We start from the raw sequence: 17,500 nt of genomic DNA on the forward strand, positions 1-17,500 counted from the left end.
AAAGACAAAGCAATCAGGCGCTGGACTGATTCTTTTTTTCCCCCTTCTGTCTTCCCTCCCACTAGATGGGTGAGACAAAAGAAAATCGGCCCTCCACCTGAGGAGAAAGCTGCTCTCAGCTATTTTTAGACGCTTGAACAGGAGCAGTCTCCAAGTCTTGCATTAATCACGCAACTGTCAAATGAGCTCTTATTTATATCTTCTTCTTCCTCCCAGAAAGCATTCCTACATCTCACACTAAGTGTTGTTTTTTTCCCCCCTTATCGGTTATGCCACTTAAAAGAGAAAACCAGAGAGAAAAGAGCTCCTCTTATCCTAGGCACTAACATCACCACTCGGAGTCCAGAGGCATGTTGTGGATTGCTTGAAGATGAGGCTCATCGTCCCAATCAATAGTGAATAGTGATGCATTAATTTAGGCCCACAAATCGACTCTCATATTCCCATAACACACTTGATCTTAACTTAACCCCCCCGACATATCCCATTCTCGCCCCAAACACAGGCTCAAACAAAATTCCCTTTCGTCTAAATTAATGTCCGTCTGTTTATAAACACAGGAACGGCAACTTGGCCCAACAGTAAAGGCTGAACTCACAGCGGCCCACAACATGTGGAAAATCTCGTAACGTCCGAGGTTAACAGCCTGGCACCGGCACACAGCCACATGGATGGAATCCATTCATCATAGCCTGACTTGGAGGACGTGCTCCTAATTGGCCACTATGCTCCTCCACTACTATCTAGGGCAAATGTAAGAAAAATGGGGGGGAATAATGTGTCCAAACAAGCTATTTTTCATACCAGTGATCAATACTACTAGAGTTGACTGAAGACCTTTTTTTAATCGCATTCATAAGCTTGGTATTGCTTTTTTTAGTCTACCGCCATAGGGTCCCTGAGAAAATCAAGAGGCCTAGAAATGCTAGGTATTATGTATCTGGAGGTTGAAATTTAGTCCAAATGGCGTCAAAGTTAAAGATAGCCCCAGTGTTATCTTTCACAGATGTTGTTCTAGTAATTGGTTGAGGGCAGAGCACAAATTTTAAAATGAGCCATGTTGAGAGAGGTGCCCTAATGCTCTCCCTCAATCAATTAATGCTAATAAGGAGAGATACCACTTGCTACAATATGCCACAACTGATTTTGTCAAAGGATGGTGTTACAATGTTTCAAATAGATTCCAGATGACAGTGACAACCAGACTGGTGAAGACAGGGGAGGGGGGGGGGGCACATTCAGTTGTGTATGAACGTTTTCCAAATGTTATGTGAAAAGGAAAGGGGTCGTGTGGCATTTCAGTTCTGTGTTCGCAAGCGTACTTACTTGAATCGGCCCTGACAGTGTTGACACTGGTCTCCGACCCATCCTCGGTCGCAGACGCATGTCCCATTGATGCATTTCCCGGAGAGACAGTTTTTGTCACAGGTTTTCGAGGGAGAAGCGTGCGTGATGAGCACCAGGTAGAACATAACGCACAACAATAGATATCTGTTGACGTCTTGCAGTCCAGAGCTTGTGTATGTCCTCTGTCTGAGAAAAAGCAGCTCAGTTCTTAGCATTTTCCCACCATCCATTTTCCTGCTGTGTGGAGGCAGCGAGCAAGGCCTTCCGATGAGTAGAGGCGAAGCCGAGTCTCTGCTTTCGTGGTACCCAGACTGTTTCAATTAGCTGGGGGATCCATTCAGAAACTGATCAGGAAAATTCTGTCAGGCAGAATCAACACCGTTACAGGACGCAGCGAACGCTATAACAATCCAACGACGAACACATACTAGAGATATTGCCGTGTATTACCGATGAATAGATATATTCAAATATGACTACAGGTATAAATGATGGCTCGCCTCATTGTGTTTCGAACAGAAGGAATTTCCTACGTTACCTCCTGCAGTTACGGGTGGAAAATTCTCCAAAGCGCACAATACTGCAAAAATGTTGGAAGCGGCGCATTGTCCCCTGTAAAAGTCTTAGGGACAAGATATTACAACATTCACGGCATCTTATTCTAGATCTTCATTCTGATCCAAAATACCCAGTTCAGCAGCCATTTTAAAGCGTAAACATCCAACTAACAGACTGGTGGATTATATGCGTTTACAACATAAGGCTGTGAGACTGTTATTCGCGTAGGCTATACGAGCGCCTAGAGACAAAACCGCGTCTTTTCCCGAAATAAAATAGAACAATAGGAGACAAGCTGGTCCCTTTTAATTGTTGCTCCGGAACCAAAGCAGGATTGCAGCAGGAGCCAGTAACATGGATGTTGTTGCTGGTGTTGTCTGTGGCGTTAAGGGATTTGGCCAGCCAAGATAATTATCCCGTTTACTCATATTTTCTGCATTGGACTTGCCCAAGCGTGACGAGGCTGACGTCTCGGCCTTTCCTGTAGTAACCGTTCCTTCTCATCTGTGGGGAAAATACGCACAGCTCGTCGCGGTTTTGGTCCCACGACCACCCTCAATACTAAGCCGAATTAGCCAACGCCAGTGGAGGGTCGCTAGCTGCCTGCTCCTCAGGTTGGAGAAAACTCAACACAGAGGAGAGCGCGCAGGCGCGCTACGGGCTCCTACACTTTAAAGAGACAGGGCCGATTAAAAACTGCAGTCCTCCTCATTGCGGCATCTGGAGACATGGGAAAACACCTACTCGAACATTTACTCTGATAACATCATTGACTGATGCCCCGAGGGGCCATATGGACAAGGGCTCTTCACAACTATCTGCTTCATACACTAAAATTGGCTACAGTGTTTTCAATCATGTGATGCATTAAGTCTTGAGCATGGAGCGCATCAATCAGAATGTGCCATCCTCTTATTAATGTAATAAATTAAGATGATTTAATTTGTCATATTCCACTTAATCACTACTACAAGCTTCATGGCATGAAGTGGGACTGATTAAATTGCCTGCGTTCTAAATTGAAGTTGAACCACTTGTTTGATTGCTTAATCTTAACTTAAAAATGTTAAGGACATGTAAACATGTTTCAACTGCTACAGTTAACTTAAAATCAAAACCATGTGCTATAAATGCTCTTATGTTTATCACATATCCACCATCAAGTGAAACAACTTACATCTTACATTGTAAGAATGTTGTTCTGGTAGGTTGGATCAGATTTGGCACAGTTATATACCGTCAGCTTGTTGAGCACTGACTATACTGATGGTGACACTGAGCATTAGTCCCTATTGATAGCTACAAAGATGAGCCAACAGTGCTGAGAGGAAGCTCGGTAACAGATAGCTGATAATCCCATCACCTACTCAACCGGGCCCTGCCACAGTTATCTGTGATTTTTGACCCGGTCTTCTGGCTTTCACTCATCACTGAGCAGCCAGCAGTTGACACCGAGCCGCGACGAATCTATCAGGTAAATTGGTAGCTAAACACTTCTCAAAATGATTGCTGTGTTGAGTCCCTGTCCAAACATAAAACACACATACACACACACACACACACACATAAAAGATGAACATTTAAGCCAGGGACGGTGCCATCCACTCCCTCTCTCTGAGCCATTTAATTATATTCTTCCACACGCATTCTCTCCCTGCCTGGCTGCCTGCAGTGTCTTTTCTGAACAGCACACCTCTCAGTTCTGCTGGCATATGGTTCCTCCTCCACACCAGTAGCCCATTAGATAGAGAGGAGGAGAGCGCTCCGGCTCCGGCTGTCGTGACCAAGAGTAACCCACACAGTGGCAAAATAGAGAGAGAGAGAGAGAGAGAGAGAGAGAGAGAGAGAGAGAGAGAGAGAGAGAGAGAGAGAGAGAGAGAGATGCGTGCACTGAGCAGGTATAGGCTGACTGGTCTTCCACGCGTATCGTGTGGGGATGGTAGAATTTTGGGCATCTGTGCTGTGGGTAGCAGAGAGGTGTGTGTGTGTGTGTGTGTGTGTGTGTGTGTGTGTGTGTGCGCATGCTGGTAGGATGCCTCCCCTGTGCCCACGTCCCAGTTCAGCTCAGCTCAGCTCAGGTCTGTGAGAAAAAAAAAAGAAAAAGAAAATTCACTAGTTTGGGTCAGAACAAAGCAGGCATGCGAGGAGGCCGGTTTCCTTAAAGGGCTCGCTGCTGCTGCTAAGCCTCACACTCACACTGAGCCTAACTGACGCACAGCTCAGCCGACGCCACTGCTCCATTCATTCATGTGATCTGATGTGAATGGCCTTGGCTGTCAACAATCGATAATCACTGCCATCGTTTAGCATCGTAACCTCCAATGTCTCACAAACACACACACACACACACACACACACACACATAAGGAGCCATCGTTCTGAAACCTGAGGCCCGTGCTGCCAGCCGTGGGGAAGGAGCTGCTGTGACCTGCTCTGCCAGGGTCCTTCAGAGCGGAGGTATGCATTACCCAGCACCAGGGTTATACTTTACGGCTCACACACGTCATTAAGAGCCCCATTCAGCCTGGAGGGGGGGCGGGGGGGGGGGGGGGGGGGGGGGGGGGGGTGCCGGTGCGTGGAGGAGCCATGTTGTTTCTCTGCTGCTGCTGCTGCTGGTGCAGACAATGTGAGGTGTCCTCGTTTTAGACGTTCCCCTTTTAGAGGCCGCCCGTGCGAGGAGGAACAATTGCAATTAAGGCCCGGGATTGTGAAGACGGAGCGACGTCATTCGGATCACACTGAGCTGATAAAGGACAGTATTGTGAGTGTGTGTGTGTGTGTGTGTGGGGAGGAGGGGGGGGGGGGGAGTGGGCATCTCTGGACACAGGCATGGCTTTTTGTGCGACTCTTCAATAACAGCCACTGTAGACTGATGGAAAATTCACTATTCAAGGAGGTGCATTCTTCTTCTCAGTTGCTGCTGGGCTTTCTGCACAACGCGCATGATCTGGCCTGCTAACAATAGTGGCGCATGGCCTCTTTGTTGTCACCAGAGATCATAGCAGCCAAGCAGAAACATCCCTGATGATGAAATACACATGTCTGGACAAGGTGCTCTTCTTTACACAAAACGTGTTAAGCGTGTGTGTGTGGGGTTTTTTTTGTTTCTTTTTTTAAGAACGAGCAGTTACCTCTCTTCTTCTCCTGCACCACACATCACAGCTCACACACACACACAGAGAGAGAGAGAGTGGGTGGTGCAGCAGTGCTCTCGGCCTCCCTCCAGTCAGGTGAGCTCAGCGTGGCTTCTGGGTCTTGCAGACAGCGCAGGGAAAGTGCCGGAGGCTACGGAGAGAAAGAGAGGGAGAGAGAGAGGAAGGGAGAGAGAGAGGAAGGGAGAGAGAGAGAGAGAGAGAGGAAGGGAGAGAGAGAGAGAGCTGCGCTTAGTTGCGCGAAGGAATGGGTCGCTTGGAGGCGGCGAGTCCGTACTTGTCGAGGGGGCGAACATACTCACGCAGTGAGGAAAACCTTGAGAGCCTGTACATACATACACACACACACACACATACATAAAACACTTACACAATCTCATATACACACACTCTTCGCCTCATTTTGTCCTTTACCTAAATGTGAGGCATGGAACTAGAGCACGACAGTGCCACCAGGTGGTGTGTGTGTGTTTGGGCCAATCTGGAAAAGTTCCCAATTCCCAATCCCACCTCCCCCTCGCAGACTCACACACTTTGATGCGCGTTCCCGCAAACTTCTGTGAGGGTTTAGGGCTGTCCCACTGCGGAATTTCGAAGTGCTTGAGAACTCAACTCACACCCTTTTCCGTAAGTCTGCATCTATGTCGACTGCACTCAAGGGAAGTACCTAAGAGTCATAGCGTAGCGTTGTGACATGAAACACGGGGTTACCAAAAGGGCGGCGGGAAGCTTGAAAAAAAATCTCCAGAAAAGAACGGCCATAAAATAGAAACGGAAACGGGTTTGCAACAGGTTTTTGGTGTTGTAAATCTAATGAGAGGTCAGAGGTGCTGTCCCCTTCCTGTTATCAGCATTTTTGAACCCTTACACTCTCACAACTAGATCACTTAAGAAGGATGTCACTTGAGTGTTTGATGGTGCAGGGCTTAGACCTTAGAGATGAGACCGGGATTCAGCCCATTTCAGCAGACTAAGTTTCAAACCAGCCTGTAAGGAAGTTCACCACTACCCCACGGGTTGTGTAACAAATGGATGGAAGTCTTTCACATGCTGGGAAAATCTCAGTGAAATTTCTGGGAAGTTGAGGAGCTGTTGAGTGTTGTGGCCTTCCTGGTGCTCCTGCTGGTGGTGCTGGTGGTGGTGCTGATGGGGGTGGGGTGGGGGTCCAAGGCCCTCTTCTGTGTTTTCCCCCCAGTGTTTATTATGACTAATGCCCGTTAAAAGCATGAGTCAGCCGGAGTAATCTGAGGGCCGGGGAGATTTGACGGTGATCCCATTAGCGCCCGGGTGACGGGGATTAGCCCGCCAGAGACAGAGAGAGACAGAGAGAGAGAGAGAGAAAGAGAAAGAGAAAGAGAGAGAGAGAGCTGCAGCAGCAGCCGGCCCCAGCATCCGCCTGCTCCCAGCACCCCCCAGGAACCAGCACCACCTCACTCATGCACCACCTCCATCACCTCCACCTATACCGTCACTCACTCACTCACTCACCTACGGCAACCCCAACTCACTTAAGGCAAAGCCAGACCTGTCAGTCAATCCCTCATCTGCGTCTAGGGGACTGGGAAGCAATTTGCATGCATATGATGGGGACGAATGGCAATTCCTGCATAAACATAACGAGTAATGCGATATTATGAAAATATATGCTGGAGATGCAGTGCTGAGTTTACATCATTTGCACATGTTTTTCCCCCACACAATCTACACATTAACGAGAGGCTTTGTAATTAGAAGTGAAAGCAAATGTTTATTTATGTTTTGTGGCGACCACAGAGGGAATTAATCATGCAGAGGTCAGCATTTGGTCTGTTTTCGTTCCCATGGACGCACACCAGATCGCATTATTCAACAACATTCCTTGAAATTCATCATCAACTCAAATTCCCATCACGTACATCTGATTTCTTGTTCTTGCTTTTTTTTTAGTTTTTTTTTTAGACGGTAACACTTCAAAAAAAAATGTCAGAGCATGTTGGACATCTCTCAATCCTTCTCACAACCAACACACACACACACACACACACACACACACACAAAACACACACACACACACAGAAATAAAAACAACTTGAAAAGAAACATCAACATCGGTTCCACTCCTCTTACGTAATCGTGACATCATGACGCCAGCTGGGAGCTTGGGCATGAAAATAATCATCTAAGTCTTGCATGTGTGCCTAGGGCTTGCCGCTTACATGGAAAAGGGCTGGTGGAGGGAGGGAGGGAGGAAGGGAGGAAGGGAGGAAGGGAGGGAGGAAAAAAAAAGTGATTGCTGCTTTAGGGAGCTCTGACCCGCGGCCTAGAGAGGCAGATTAACGGCGCTAATGCTACGCCCATCCGCGTGTCCAAACCCTGCGGTGGCTTAGCAGCGCAGGTCTGATGAGAGCAGGCCCTGGCCAACATATCGTCCCTTCCCACATCACAACCACGGCCACTGCTGCGGTCGCTAGCTACAGACACACTCACTGGACTGTGGCGGGTCTTAGCCACGCTCGTCTGATGGAGAGGAGGAAGAGGAAGAGGAAGAGCTGGCACAAGGAAGCTGATCTATCTGACGCAGGTGTAATAATACTATGCGATTAATTAGAGAAAGAGAAAAAAAAACAAAGATTGTATCAGTGTCGAAGTGCTGCTGAATTAGCCGTTACTGGCTGGTGAAAAAAAAAGTATCTCTTATATTTTAAGATTTCCATCACTTGTTTAACATTCAACAAAAAATTCGGCCTCAAACGTATCTGATTTTGGACCCAAACAACTTCTTTGAGGGCTCCTTGTAGCTGCCTCGTACGGTTGGGAATACTGCAGGCGACCTAAATGAACTCGAAAGGTCACGCTTAGGGTGGAGACCACCGCAGTCAGAGCACGTCAGCGCAGCCAGCAAAACAACCACCCTCCTCCTCCTCCACCGCCACCTCAGAATGCCTCAGAATGCCTTAGGCCTGCTGACGGAGTGAGTGACAGACACTGGCTCTGGAGCTCCCCCTGCTGATCAGTCCTTGTTATTGGCTCCGTCAGCTCTATCATCTTTGGGCTGCTCTGGTGTGCCGGGCTGTGGCAATGTATTGCTGTTGCTGCTGCTGTTGTTGTTGTTGTTGTTGTTGTGCTTTGCATTGCTGTGTTGCCCAGGCTGGGGCTTTGCGGTCGGGGGACAGGCCTGCAGGGCGGCGCTGACGCGCTCCAGGGTCCACTGCTCCTCCTTCAGCGCGTGCTCGTCCAGGGTGAACTGGCCCTGCTTGGTGCGCACCAGCTCGTGCACGTGAGCACAGGACGACAGGGCTGTGGGTGGAGAGACAGAGACGGTGAGTGGGGGAGAGAGAGAAAGAAAGAGAGATAGGTATGGGAGGGAGGGAGGGAGGTATGAGAGATAGTGTGTGAGAAAGAGAAAGAGAGAGAGGTGTGAGAGAGAGAGGTATGAGATTGTGTGTGTGTGTGTGTGTGTGTGTGTGTGTGTGTGTGTGTGTGTGTGTGTGTGTGTGTGTGAGAGAGAGAGAGAGAGTGAGAGAAAGAGAGAGAGATGATACAATACATATAGAATACTTAGGCAATGTAGTAATAATACTGTCAAATGAAAGAGGGCAATCCAGCAAGTAAGGGAGAGAGAATGCTATAGAGCATTTGCAATAAAGCAATAATGCTGTCACTGGAAAAGACAAAGAGAGAGAGAGAGAGAGACTCTACCTTTTCCAAGGTCATCCACCAAGCTTCTGACGTAGAAACCGCCACCACATTCTATGTCTGTAGTGACAAAGTGAAGAGTTACTTTTTAAGTGTACTTGTACTTGGCTTAATAAACATGTTGTACCAAGAGCTGACCATTTAGACTAAGCCTGACCTCTGGGATCAGGTTTGAAATACGTTCTCAATAACTGCACAGCATCGAGTGTCGTCGTCCCCCCCCCCCTACCCTTTTTTTTTGTAAGGATCATTTAACTCGCCCCACTAAAAGCACACCCAGCTGTCACACCATCGGCGTGTTATCTTGAGTTATCAGGCAATTAGCGACTGGTAACGCTATCTCCATGTCGGTACAAGGACGGTGTTAATGCTTTCCAGGATTGGAATGCGACATGTTTCCAAAGACCCTTAACCTTTTTTCTCTGCCAATATGTCCTTGAGTTCTTTGTGCGATCCAGTCAAAAGTATTTGCCGGTGGCATTTTGAAGCCTTAAAAGACAGGATAGTTTCATATTGATAAGGTACCAGTTGTTATATGGTCTTTGGGAGCAGGGCGCAAAACAATGGAAAAGTGCATTTGTACTTTGAGTCGCACTGGAAACAAGCATCTGCCAAATGAATAAATATAGTTCAGATGTTCGCTTGATCCTCTGGCAGTGATTTCAAACATGCGTGCTCAAGTCTGCAGTCAAAATAATAGCCTGCGCGGGCCATGCTGGGGATGAAACATTGCACACACAGATCTAAATGTAGCTGCGTCTGCAGAAGTGTACTTTCTGCCTGAGATGACATTGAGATTTAAGAGACTTTAAGAGACGAGCAAGCAGGGAAACATTTGACATCAGATGAAAGACTAAATCATGAACGAATGGCTGCTCTGAAGCTCATAGAAGGATATCAAAAACCTCGGATATCAAAAATCTACTACACACCATAGTTTTTGCTATCGTCACACACATGCCTCTGACGACATCATGCAAGTTTGTTCAGAGAAGATAGGCGAGCGAGGTGTAGCAGCTACACACATAAACCAAACACGACACAAGAGCCACTGTGCCCACATCCCAAAATATCCCCCATCACTCACCCAGGGTGAAGAGTGGCGGGCTGAAGTCCGTGACGGTGAGGTTGTAGACGGTGACGGGCCGGGCAGGCTTGGCCTCCACCTCCTGACCCTGTTTCAGTAGCACAGACATACGCTTGCCATCCTTCTTCAGAGCCGAGTAGCTGTGCATACAGAACACAAGGTAAACACTCACAATGTACTTAATGATTCCATAATGAGCAGTGATGGGTTTAAAAAATATTTCTGATAAACATTTTTAATTTAAGTGTGATTCTAGTTAGAAAAATACATCAAACATGGTGAACTATGATGTAGGGAAATACATTTTTTTTCACTTTTTGGATACTCAATGTTCTTGCAAAACACTCTTACAAGACACAGCACTCAAAAAATCCTCCATATAAAATAAATGCATGGGGTTAGTTTGTAATGCCAATATGGCAGTTGTCTGCACATACCCTGCCCCTTCCAAAGTCAACATGTGAATACATCGTACCAATCATGTGCTGTAATCTCGTTGCTGGTGCGAGGTTGGTGTGGTAAAACTTTGCACACTCGCAATTCTGCCCAAAACAGATGCCCAATAAGTGCCCAAAGTGCACTGCAGTATGGCCACCAGGTGGGGGGACCCGCCTAAACGGACTTTGTACTAGTTAACTCAAAAAGTTCCATGCATGAAATTAGGTGATATTCAGACACACCTCAAAAATAATATCTTACAGATGTGTAAAGTCACAAAAGAGATCAGCTTAGCTTAGCGCTGCCTCTTTATGACAGGGACATTCTTCTCCCTACACAAACCGTAACTGATGACCACTAAGTGTCCCACTAATCTCATACAGCAGCTCTGCAAATGTTTTTAAAAAATCTGCGAGGTGTCCACAGCACGCTCTGTCCCCGCACACATATCATCCTGCTGGTCCAAACACCTACGGCCCCTGCCATAACATTACCATATTATCCTGAGTCATTAGGCCATTAGGGCTGGCGGTAATGCAATCTGTGCGCTGGGTAAGAGCACCTCCGGTGCCAACTCTGCTGGAGAGCTAACGGGTGTGGAACGCGCACCGTGACGCTTTCCACAGCTGCCTCTAACGGCCTCGGAGGAGAGGAGACTGGTTTCAGTCAAACAGACCGGCCGGCCTGGTGGTCATCAGGCTGTTGGAGAGTTATTGTGTGTGTGTGTGTGTGTGTGTGTGTGTGTGTGTTGAAAACAGAATGAATTGCCATGTTATTGCTGTTGCTATGTTGAGGCATAATTTTTCTTACATGCCACGTTTACCTTCTCTTTCCTGTTAATAATTAAGGGATGAAAAACTGATATCTGATACCGTAGGATACAGGCTAAAGCTTCATTTTATGCAACTTAATCCAACACAATCTAGTTATTTCACTTTCAAATAATAGTTTCAAACTCATTTTGGTGAAACAGACTTAGCATGCCGGAATAGGTCTCAGTACTGATATGCGCTCGGAATGCCTGATACTGAACCATGTACAGTAGCTTTGATCTGATCAGGAGTGTGATCCTTATGTCAGTTCTTGATGCAGTGGGTACCACCTGGGTACTGAGTACTTTGAGAATTCCTACATTGTGTTACTTCAAATAACACCAGTGTAATCAACCCCCCCCCCCCCCATTCTGTAGTTTGACTAAGTTGGTAATAATTTTATGACACTACACCGAGTTCTGAAAACAGATGCATTGCTACTACTTCTTAGTCAGGTTGGCTTTAGGATCGGGCATACACTGATATCCCACAGGGCTCACCTACTGAGAAAATCTACAGGCATACACAAAGTTCCAGAATCATCTCCATTTCAAATAGATGCTGGATTACATTCAAGGCTTTGAGCCTTATCAGCATCTGGGAGCAGAGCAGCCCAGAGCCCATGCCAGCATGTGTGCGTTGAGATTAAGCTATGCTTTGCACATTGCCATTCCGTTTTCACCCTCCTAGCACTGACGGCAATAACCAGTTACATACTGTAGGAGCTTTACTCTGTACTTTGGGATTTACTAAATTGCAATTGGAGATATATAAACAGCCATGATAATACCGTGTGTGGATTGTAAACACAAAGGATGTGATGCTATGAGATGCTAAAACAATGTTCTGCAGCAGTACAGAAAAGTAAAGTACGCCTCTGGGTTTGGTGGGTTTGTTCAGGGTCACTGTGGAAGGAATGCAGCATCTCTCTCTCTCTTTCTTTCTTTCTTTCTTTTTGTCTTTCTTTCTCTCTTTCTCTCTCTCTCTCTCTGGTTCAGTCAAGCGTCCGACTGACTCAGGGGCTGAGGGGAGGTGACTCACAGAGGAGGGACCTGCATGATGTCTCCGGTGAACTTCTGCAGATGCTCCTCCAGGGCCTCCCGGGTCACGTGCTCTGTGGAGAGGCGTCACAGGAAGTGTGAGTCGGGCTGCGAAGGCACGGAGCCACAGCTCCTTCAGCTGACCACACACACATCACCATTCACCGAGTGACACAGTGCAACTCCTACACACGTTTGTCAATCACAAGCATCAAGGTGCCCTGTCAGGGAGCGGCCATCTTGGATGACACTCCCTAAACACATTACGGTGTTCAAACCAATTATTCGGACTATAGTATCGCTGTAGTATTACTAAATAACTATAGTAATGTCCTGTGTAAGTTAAAATAAACCATATTTATTCCATATTAACTACTCCCCGTGTATTAACCTTATTGCTAAAAAAGTTTTGCAAATCTATGTATAAGCCGGGGCTAATAGGGAAATTACAATACTAGGTTTTAGTGGAGTACACATTACAGCCACTCCGATATAACAGCGCTTAGATGGTGAGTACATTCTTACTATGCGCATATCTCACCATAGCTCTTCTCGTGCACTACAGTCCCGCTGGCATCCAGTGTGTCCGTGGCTTTGCCCAACTCTCCCACCGCTCTGTATTTCTAGGAAAATAATCTACAGATTAGGTGGACATATGTCAGCAAGAGAACAAACACACGCTTTGCTGTTGACAACAGAAAACATGGAACCACACAAGTACTCATGCACAAACACACACAAGTTTTAAAGGCATATTCAAATGTCATACACTTCACTCTGCATGGTTCTATAACTTTGTTCTGTATTTTGTGGGGTTGGACACAGTTCCTGGATCAGTAAATTGGAAACAACCATAGTGGCTCAGGCTGAAATATTCTCAATCCAATCCAATCAATGCACATGCTCCAGCAGCATAGAAGGGAGGTTGGCAGCTGACTGGCAAAAATGAATCACAGACTGCATCTAATATTCCAAAAACAACAGAGCATTGTGCAACTCTGCTATTGTCAGTCATATTTCATATTCTGCCAAAAATCACATTTTCACAACCACATGATGGTAGCTCGCAACAGTGTTTAAGTTCTTAATGTCTTAATGTGTGTGTGTGTGTGTGTGTGTGTGTGTGTGTGTGTGTTTTAAGGATTATAGTGAAAGTCTTACCTTTGAACCTGCAAGCATGGTGGTGAGCATCTTCGTGCCTTCTCCTATCCCAACAACTGGAAGAGAAATGGTAATCACAAACAGAGCCATTACAAACATAAAAATTAGAGATGCACCGATCGAACTATGTTTATTGCCGTGTATCGCCTTAAGTTGAGTAAAGGCTATGTCGCTGCTTATTGATAGCGCTTGTGGTTCAGCTGTGGGCAGGAATAAACATAGTTTTGCTTCGGTTTGCCAACTTATCATGTATTCTTTCACACTACTACAACAACTAAGTCCGATTTACACATCTAGAGGTTTATTTCATTACCTTTTGTCTGATCACGCCTGTATATTTCTTCTAAATTCGCCAAAAGTTAGCATTCTAACGTGTCATAAACTACCGCGACCGTGATACAAAACATATCATGCGTGGTGTCGTTGGAAAGCTGTGTTTCTCCTGAATGACGTTATGCCATCCAAATATGGACACTTCCTTAGTATCCGCAAGCAATCGCGAAAGTTCAAAGAAGAGTGTGGACTGAGAATGTATGTCATTTGCTGTGTTTCAAGGCTTCTCAAAATTAGTTTTTTTTTTTTGTCATTTTCCAACATCTCAGCCTATGTAGCACTAACTTCAGTTATCAGTATTCTGAAGATATTTACAGTTGGATATTGCATATGGATGTGAGAAGAAAAGAAATAGTGTTCCTAGTGCATTTCTACATGTGTGAAATGAATGTCCCACACTGGGATTACTGCAGCTGAAGAAGAATTGAAGAAGAATCTGTCTATTCACATTTTTCAACCAGCCATTGATAAGTTGATTACATTTCTAACATGTTGTATTAAAGAAAATATAGGCTAGAAAATAACTCTTTGTTTGTGCTGTAAAGTGGTTAGAAGAAATTAAATCGGAATCGGCTAAAATCGGTATCGGCCGGTCAAACTCGATGAAAAATCGGAAATCGGAATCGGCCAAAAAATTGCAATCGGTGCATCTCTAATAAAAATGTGTTTTATTCATTTAGATAGATAAATTGGATGAAAGCTGTTTCCTTCTTTTGGAAGCAGGAAGTACTAGGACTTGTGTACTAGACCCTTCTAGCATGCAAGAGAACATCTGAACAATTATCTCCCAAAGAATGTAGCAAGACATCAGAGGTACACAACCATCACTTACAGTGTAGATACTGAATATTGTAAATCACTAGTATATGAGGAAATGACTGATTTGTAAATGGCAATAGTGCACAGAGACCTATAATTAGTAACAGTCTTTTTGAATCAAGTAGTTTATAGGAACAGCCCACTTCTAAATTAGTTCTATGAACTACTCTCCCCCAAGACCCGTTTTTCATTTTTGCATTTGTATTAGCAATATGAACCAGTACTAAGTCGTAAGTGACATAAGTGCACCAAAGTTGTTTAGAATATTTTCGAACATTTTGATTACATGCTACACAGGCAGCATGGATTTTAAAGACATGCTGGGAATAGATAGATAGATACTTTATTGATCCCTAATGGGAAATTCAAGGTCCCAGCAGCGCAAGCTCCACACACAACATATAATGTAAACAGGAAAATACAAAGCAAATCAACAATCAACAAGGTAAGCCCACTGTCAAACCTGCATTCACAGCCTGTCTTTAAAATCCATGCTTATGAGATGGACCAATCACGTAAACCTCAGTCACTAAGGGGTTCCCTATGTGAATGGAAAAGACCCTGCCCTGAGGTAAGAGCTGAGAGAGTTGTAGGAACTGCGATCAGAGGAACTCAATAATCCCCAAATCTGTCCAAACATGAGAAAAAAGGGTTCTAGAAGCTGCAAACATCCCTCTGGTGCAAAAGGGACTCATGTTCCAATGGCACATTCTGTCTGCTAATCCTAGTCTATCATTTTAAAACCCTTTTGCAATTACGTTTGTGCGGCTGAAAATGGATTAAAGAAGTTACAACTGGCCTTTAGATTAGTTGAGTATATGGAGCATCATTTATGGGTTTGATTAAAGGCACAAAATGGCCAGAAACAAACCAGTGTCTATTCTTGTTCTGAGAAATGAAGGCTGTTCCATGTGAGAAATAGTACAGAAAGTGAAGCTCTAACTGGGATGCCCCAGAGCACACCTGAACAAGAAAACATACATTAGTCTGTCTAGTTTGATATAGATATCGAGAGACCTCACAGGACCTGAACTGGCAGCTTCGTTACACGGGACCTGCAAAACACCTGTGTCGACTCGACATTACTAGAAGAGGTGAAGTCATTCTGATGGCCTTCATTTCTCAGACTAGCCAATAAGATACTCACTAAGTGGCCATGTGGATGGCGTTTGAGTGGAGTCAATATCATCCAAAAAGAGGACAATGATCAAAAGCAAAGCTCCAAACTATGTTTCTAGACAGCCAAGAACTCATCGAGCACTGCTCAAATAGGAATTTTACTGAAACAGGTCTCATGGTAAGGCAGAGGCTACACGTCTAATGAGTGCTGATCCTATCGAAATTAAACTATGGTCAGTTTTGCATGAAATCTGGCCCTATGAGCTGACATAATTAAAGGCAATGACGTTTGGAACTGGCAATCTTAACATTATGTTGATTCCCAGACAACCGTTTTGTGGTTGCAAAGTTTGTAGGAGGATTTGTGAAGAGGGAAAAGAGTTGTCCTTACCGAGAACACCAGAGGCTGAGCTATCCAGAGTGCCACCATGACCGATTTTCAGGGCTTGTTTTTTCCTTTTACGGGGATTGGGATTTGCCACGCCAGCCTCTGTAGCGTTTCATACAAGATGCAACAAATATCAACCCCGATGGCTTTGTATCAACCATAACGTAAAGTCAGAAACAGAATCAGCTGTATTGGCCAGGTTTGCGTAAACAAACAAGGAATTTGTCTCTGGTTAAAATTGGAATAAAGCGACTAGCCTACAAACTCGATGGTGTCAGTCATATCATTAGAAGCCCATATCACGTTTATTATAGTTATCCACACGGTTTGATTGTGATAGCAAAAAGGTTGATTATAACACAGCCTTTCCAGAGAGAGTTAGCTTGATTGCTAAAAACATATGATGCGCTGCAATACAAATGGTCGTGTAACGTTACCTTTCAAGAGTTTCTCTTTCAAAGAGTTTAACACATCAGCAGATGTTGGTCCGCATTTTTTATAAATGGCAAATATTCCATTCAAAGACTTCAATTTAGACAAGGAGGACACATTTTGGACGATATTTGCACCGGTCGAAGCCATGCTTCTCATGCCGATTTGAAATGAAAACGCGCGAAGTGATGACGTAAAGGATCCCTAAGACTTATGGGTAGTGTAGTGCTCAAACTTCTAACTCCAAGAATCTACTTTGGCAAGTAGCCTGATGAGTTCACACCAAATGAAAGTAGTACATAATGTAGTCGAACATACAGAGTATAGTGTAATGGTTTCAAAAAGTGTAGAAGATCATAATATATTCTCACTGACAGTAGCCTGTATAGACTACTAGGCTACAGGTCTATATAATTTAGCATCTGGCTCTGCAGGTTCAATAGTCGGTACACTTTGAACGGTTCATGATAAAAGGCCCGACCCAGGCTGGAGGCCTGAAGGCTGAAGAATAGCCTTATAATTGAACGTACAGTTGTTTAAAGGTTTCGCCACACGGTGGCATAGAAGCATCACAATTAATGCAACACTGGTGCCAACATCAGAATATCATTAACAAAATCTCAGATGATGCATCCCCTATTGTAAACAAATGCAAAGCTGTTGATTCTAAAATAGCCTAATTATTAGCCTATTATTAGTTATAACCTATTATTTCTCTGCTCTATTGAAGGATGCATATGGGTCTAAGTATGTAGTCCTAGCCCTAGGGCAACCATTCCAAAAAAAAAAAAAACAATTTAAGGGGGCGGCAGAAGTAGGTTGAGGGCGATGTATAGGTAGGTGCACTCACTGTTACCATCTAATCGGAGTCATACTGCTACTGTTTTCAGGGGGTGAGTTTGACATGCCTCTGTGACAGTACCTAAACTTATTGCCATGCACCAGCCATTTGTGAAACAGATTTGATTTAGGCTACTGTTACAATGAATGTTGGCCAGAAACTACTGATCAAGGCATCATGTGTAGCCTATACTGTAGGTCTGCTGGGCTATCATTTAATACAACTGAGGCATGCGTTTATTCTAGGCACGCCCATTACAAAGCCAGCCTTGCTTGCCGTTATATGCTGGCCGCCCCGT

At 45.0% G+C, this 17,500-nt stretch overlaps 2 protein-coding genes across 3 annotated transcripts in view; both read right to left on the minus strand.

The window, feature by feature from the left end:
• The window catches only part of atrnl1b (attractin-like 1b), a 149,523-nt gene extending 147,014 nt beyond the window's left edge, over positions 1 to 2,509 (minus strand). Inside the window, 1 exon segment of the mRNA XM_062525690.1 lies at positions 1,327 to 2,509. Within this exon segment, the coding sequence (XP_062381674.1) occupies positions 1,327 to 1,577 (251 nt within the window). The 5' untranslated portion in view covers positions 1,578 to 2,509.
• A 4,281-nt stretch (positions 2,510 to 6,790) lies between these two features.
• trub1 (TruB pseudouridine (psi) synthase family member 1) lies at positions 6,791 to 16,526 on the minus strand. 2 transcript variants are annotated; one of them, XM_062526013.1, is made up of 8 exons: positions 16,367 to 16,526; positions 15,933 to 16,031; positions 13,271 to 13,326; positions 12,651 to 12,732; positions 12,111 to 12,183; positions 9,820 to 9,959; positions 8,736 to 8,792; positions 6,791 to 8,333 (listed from the first exon to the last, which is right to left on the minus strand). In XM_062526013.1, the coding sequence occupies exons 1-8, from the start codon at positions 16,518 to 16,520 to the stop codon at positions 8,047 to 8,049; spliced, it is 948 nt and encodes a 315-aa protein (XP_062381997.1). In that variant the 5' UTR covers positions 16,521 to 16,526; the 3' UTR covers positions 6,791 to 8,046. The 2 variants fall into 2 exon arrangements, with proteins under 2 accessions (XP_062381997.1, XP_062381998.1); XM_062526014.1 differs by lacking the exon at positions 15,933 to 16,031.
• Between the last annotated feature and the right edge of the window lie 974 nt (positions 16,527 to 17,500).

The sequence above is a fragment of the Sardina pilchardus genome, chromosome 22 (assembly GCF_963854185.1).
Source record: "Sardina pilchardus chromosome 22, fSarPil1.1, whole genome shotgun sequence".
Classification (NCBI taxonomy): domain Eukaryota; kingdom Metazoa; phylum Chordata; class Actinopteri; order Clupeiformes; family Clupeidae; genus Sardina; species Sardina pilchardus.

What these genes read in the sequence shown, in the direction of transcription:
- trub1 (XM_062526013.1), bottom strand. Translation starts at nt 16,520, where the DNA reads ATGAGAAGCATGGCTTCGACCGGTGCAAATATCGTCCAAAATGTGTCC. An exon ending in GAAAGAGAAACTCTTGAAAG is followed by an intron (nt 16,032 to 16,366) that starts GTAACGTTACAC and finishes GAAACGCTACAG; the next exon opens with AGGCTGGCGTGGCAAATCCC. An exon ending in CCATGCTTGCAGGTTCAAAG is followed by an intron (nt 12,733 to 13,270) that starts GTAAGACTTTCA and finishes TTATTTTCCTAG; the next exon opens with AAATACAGAGCGGTGGGAGA.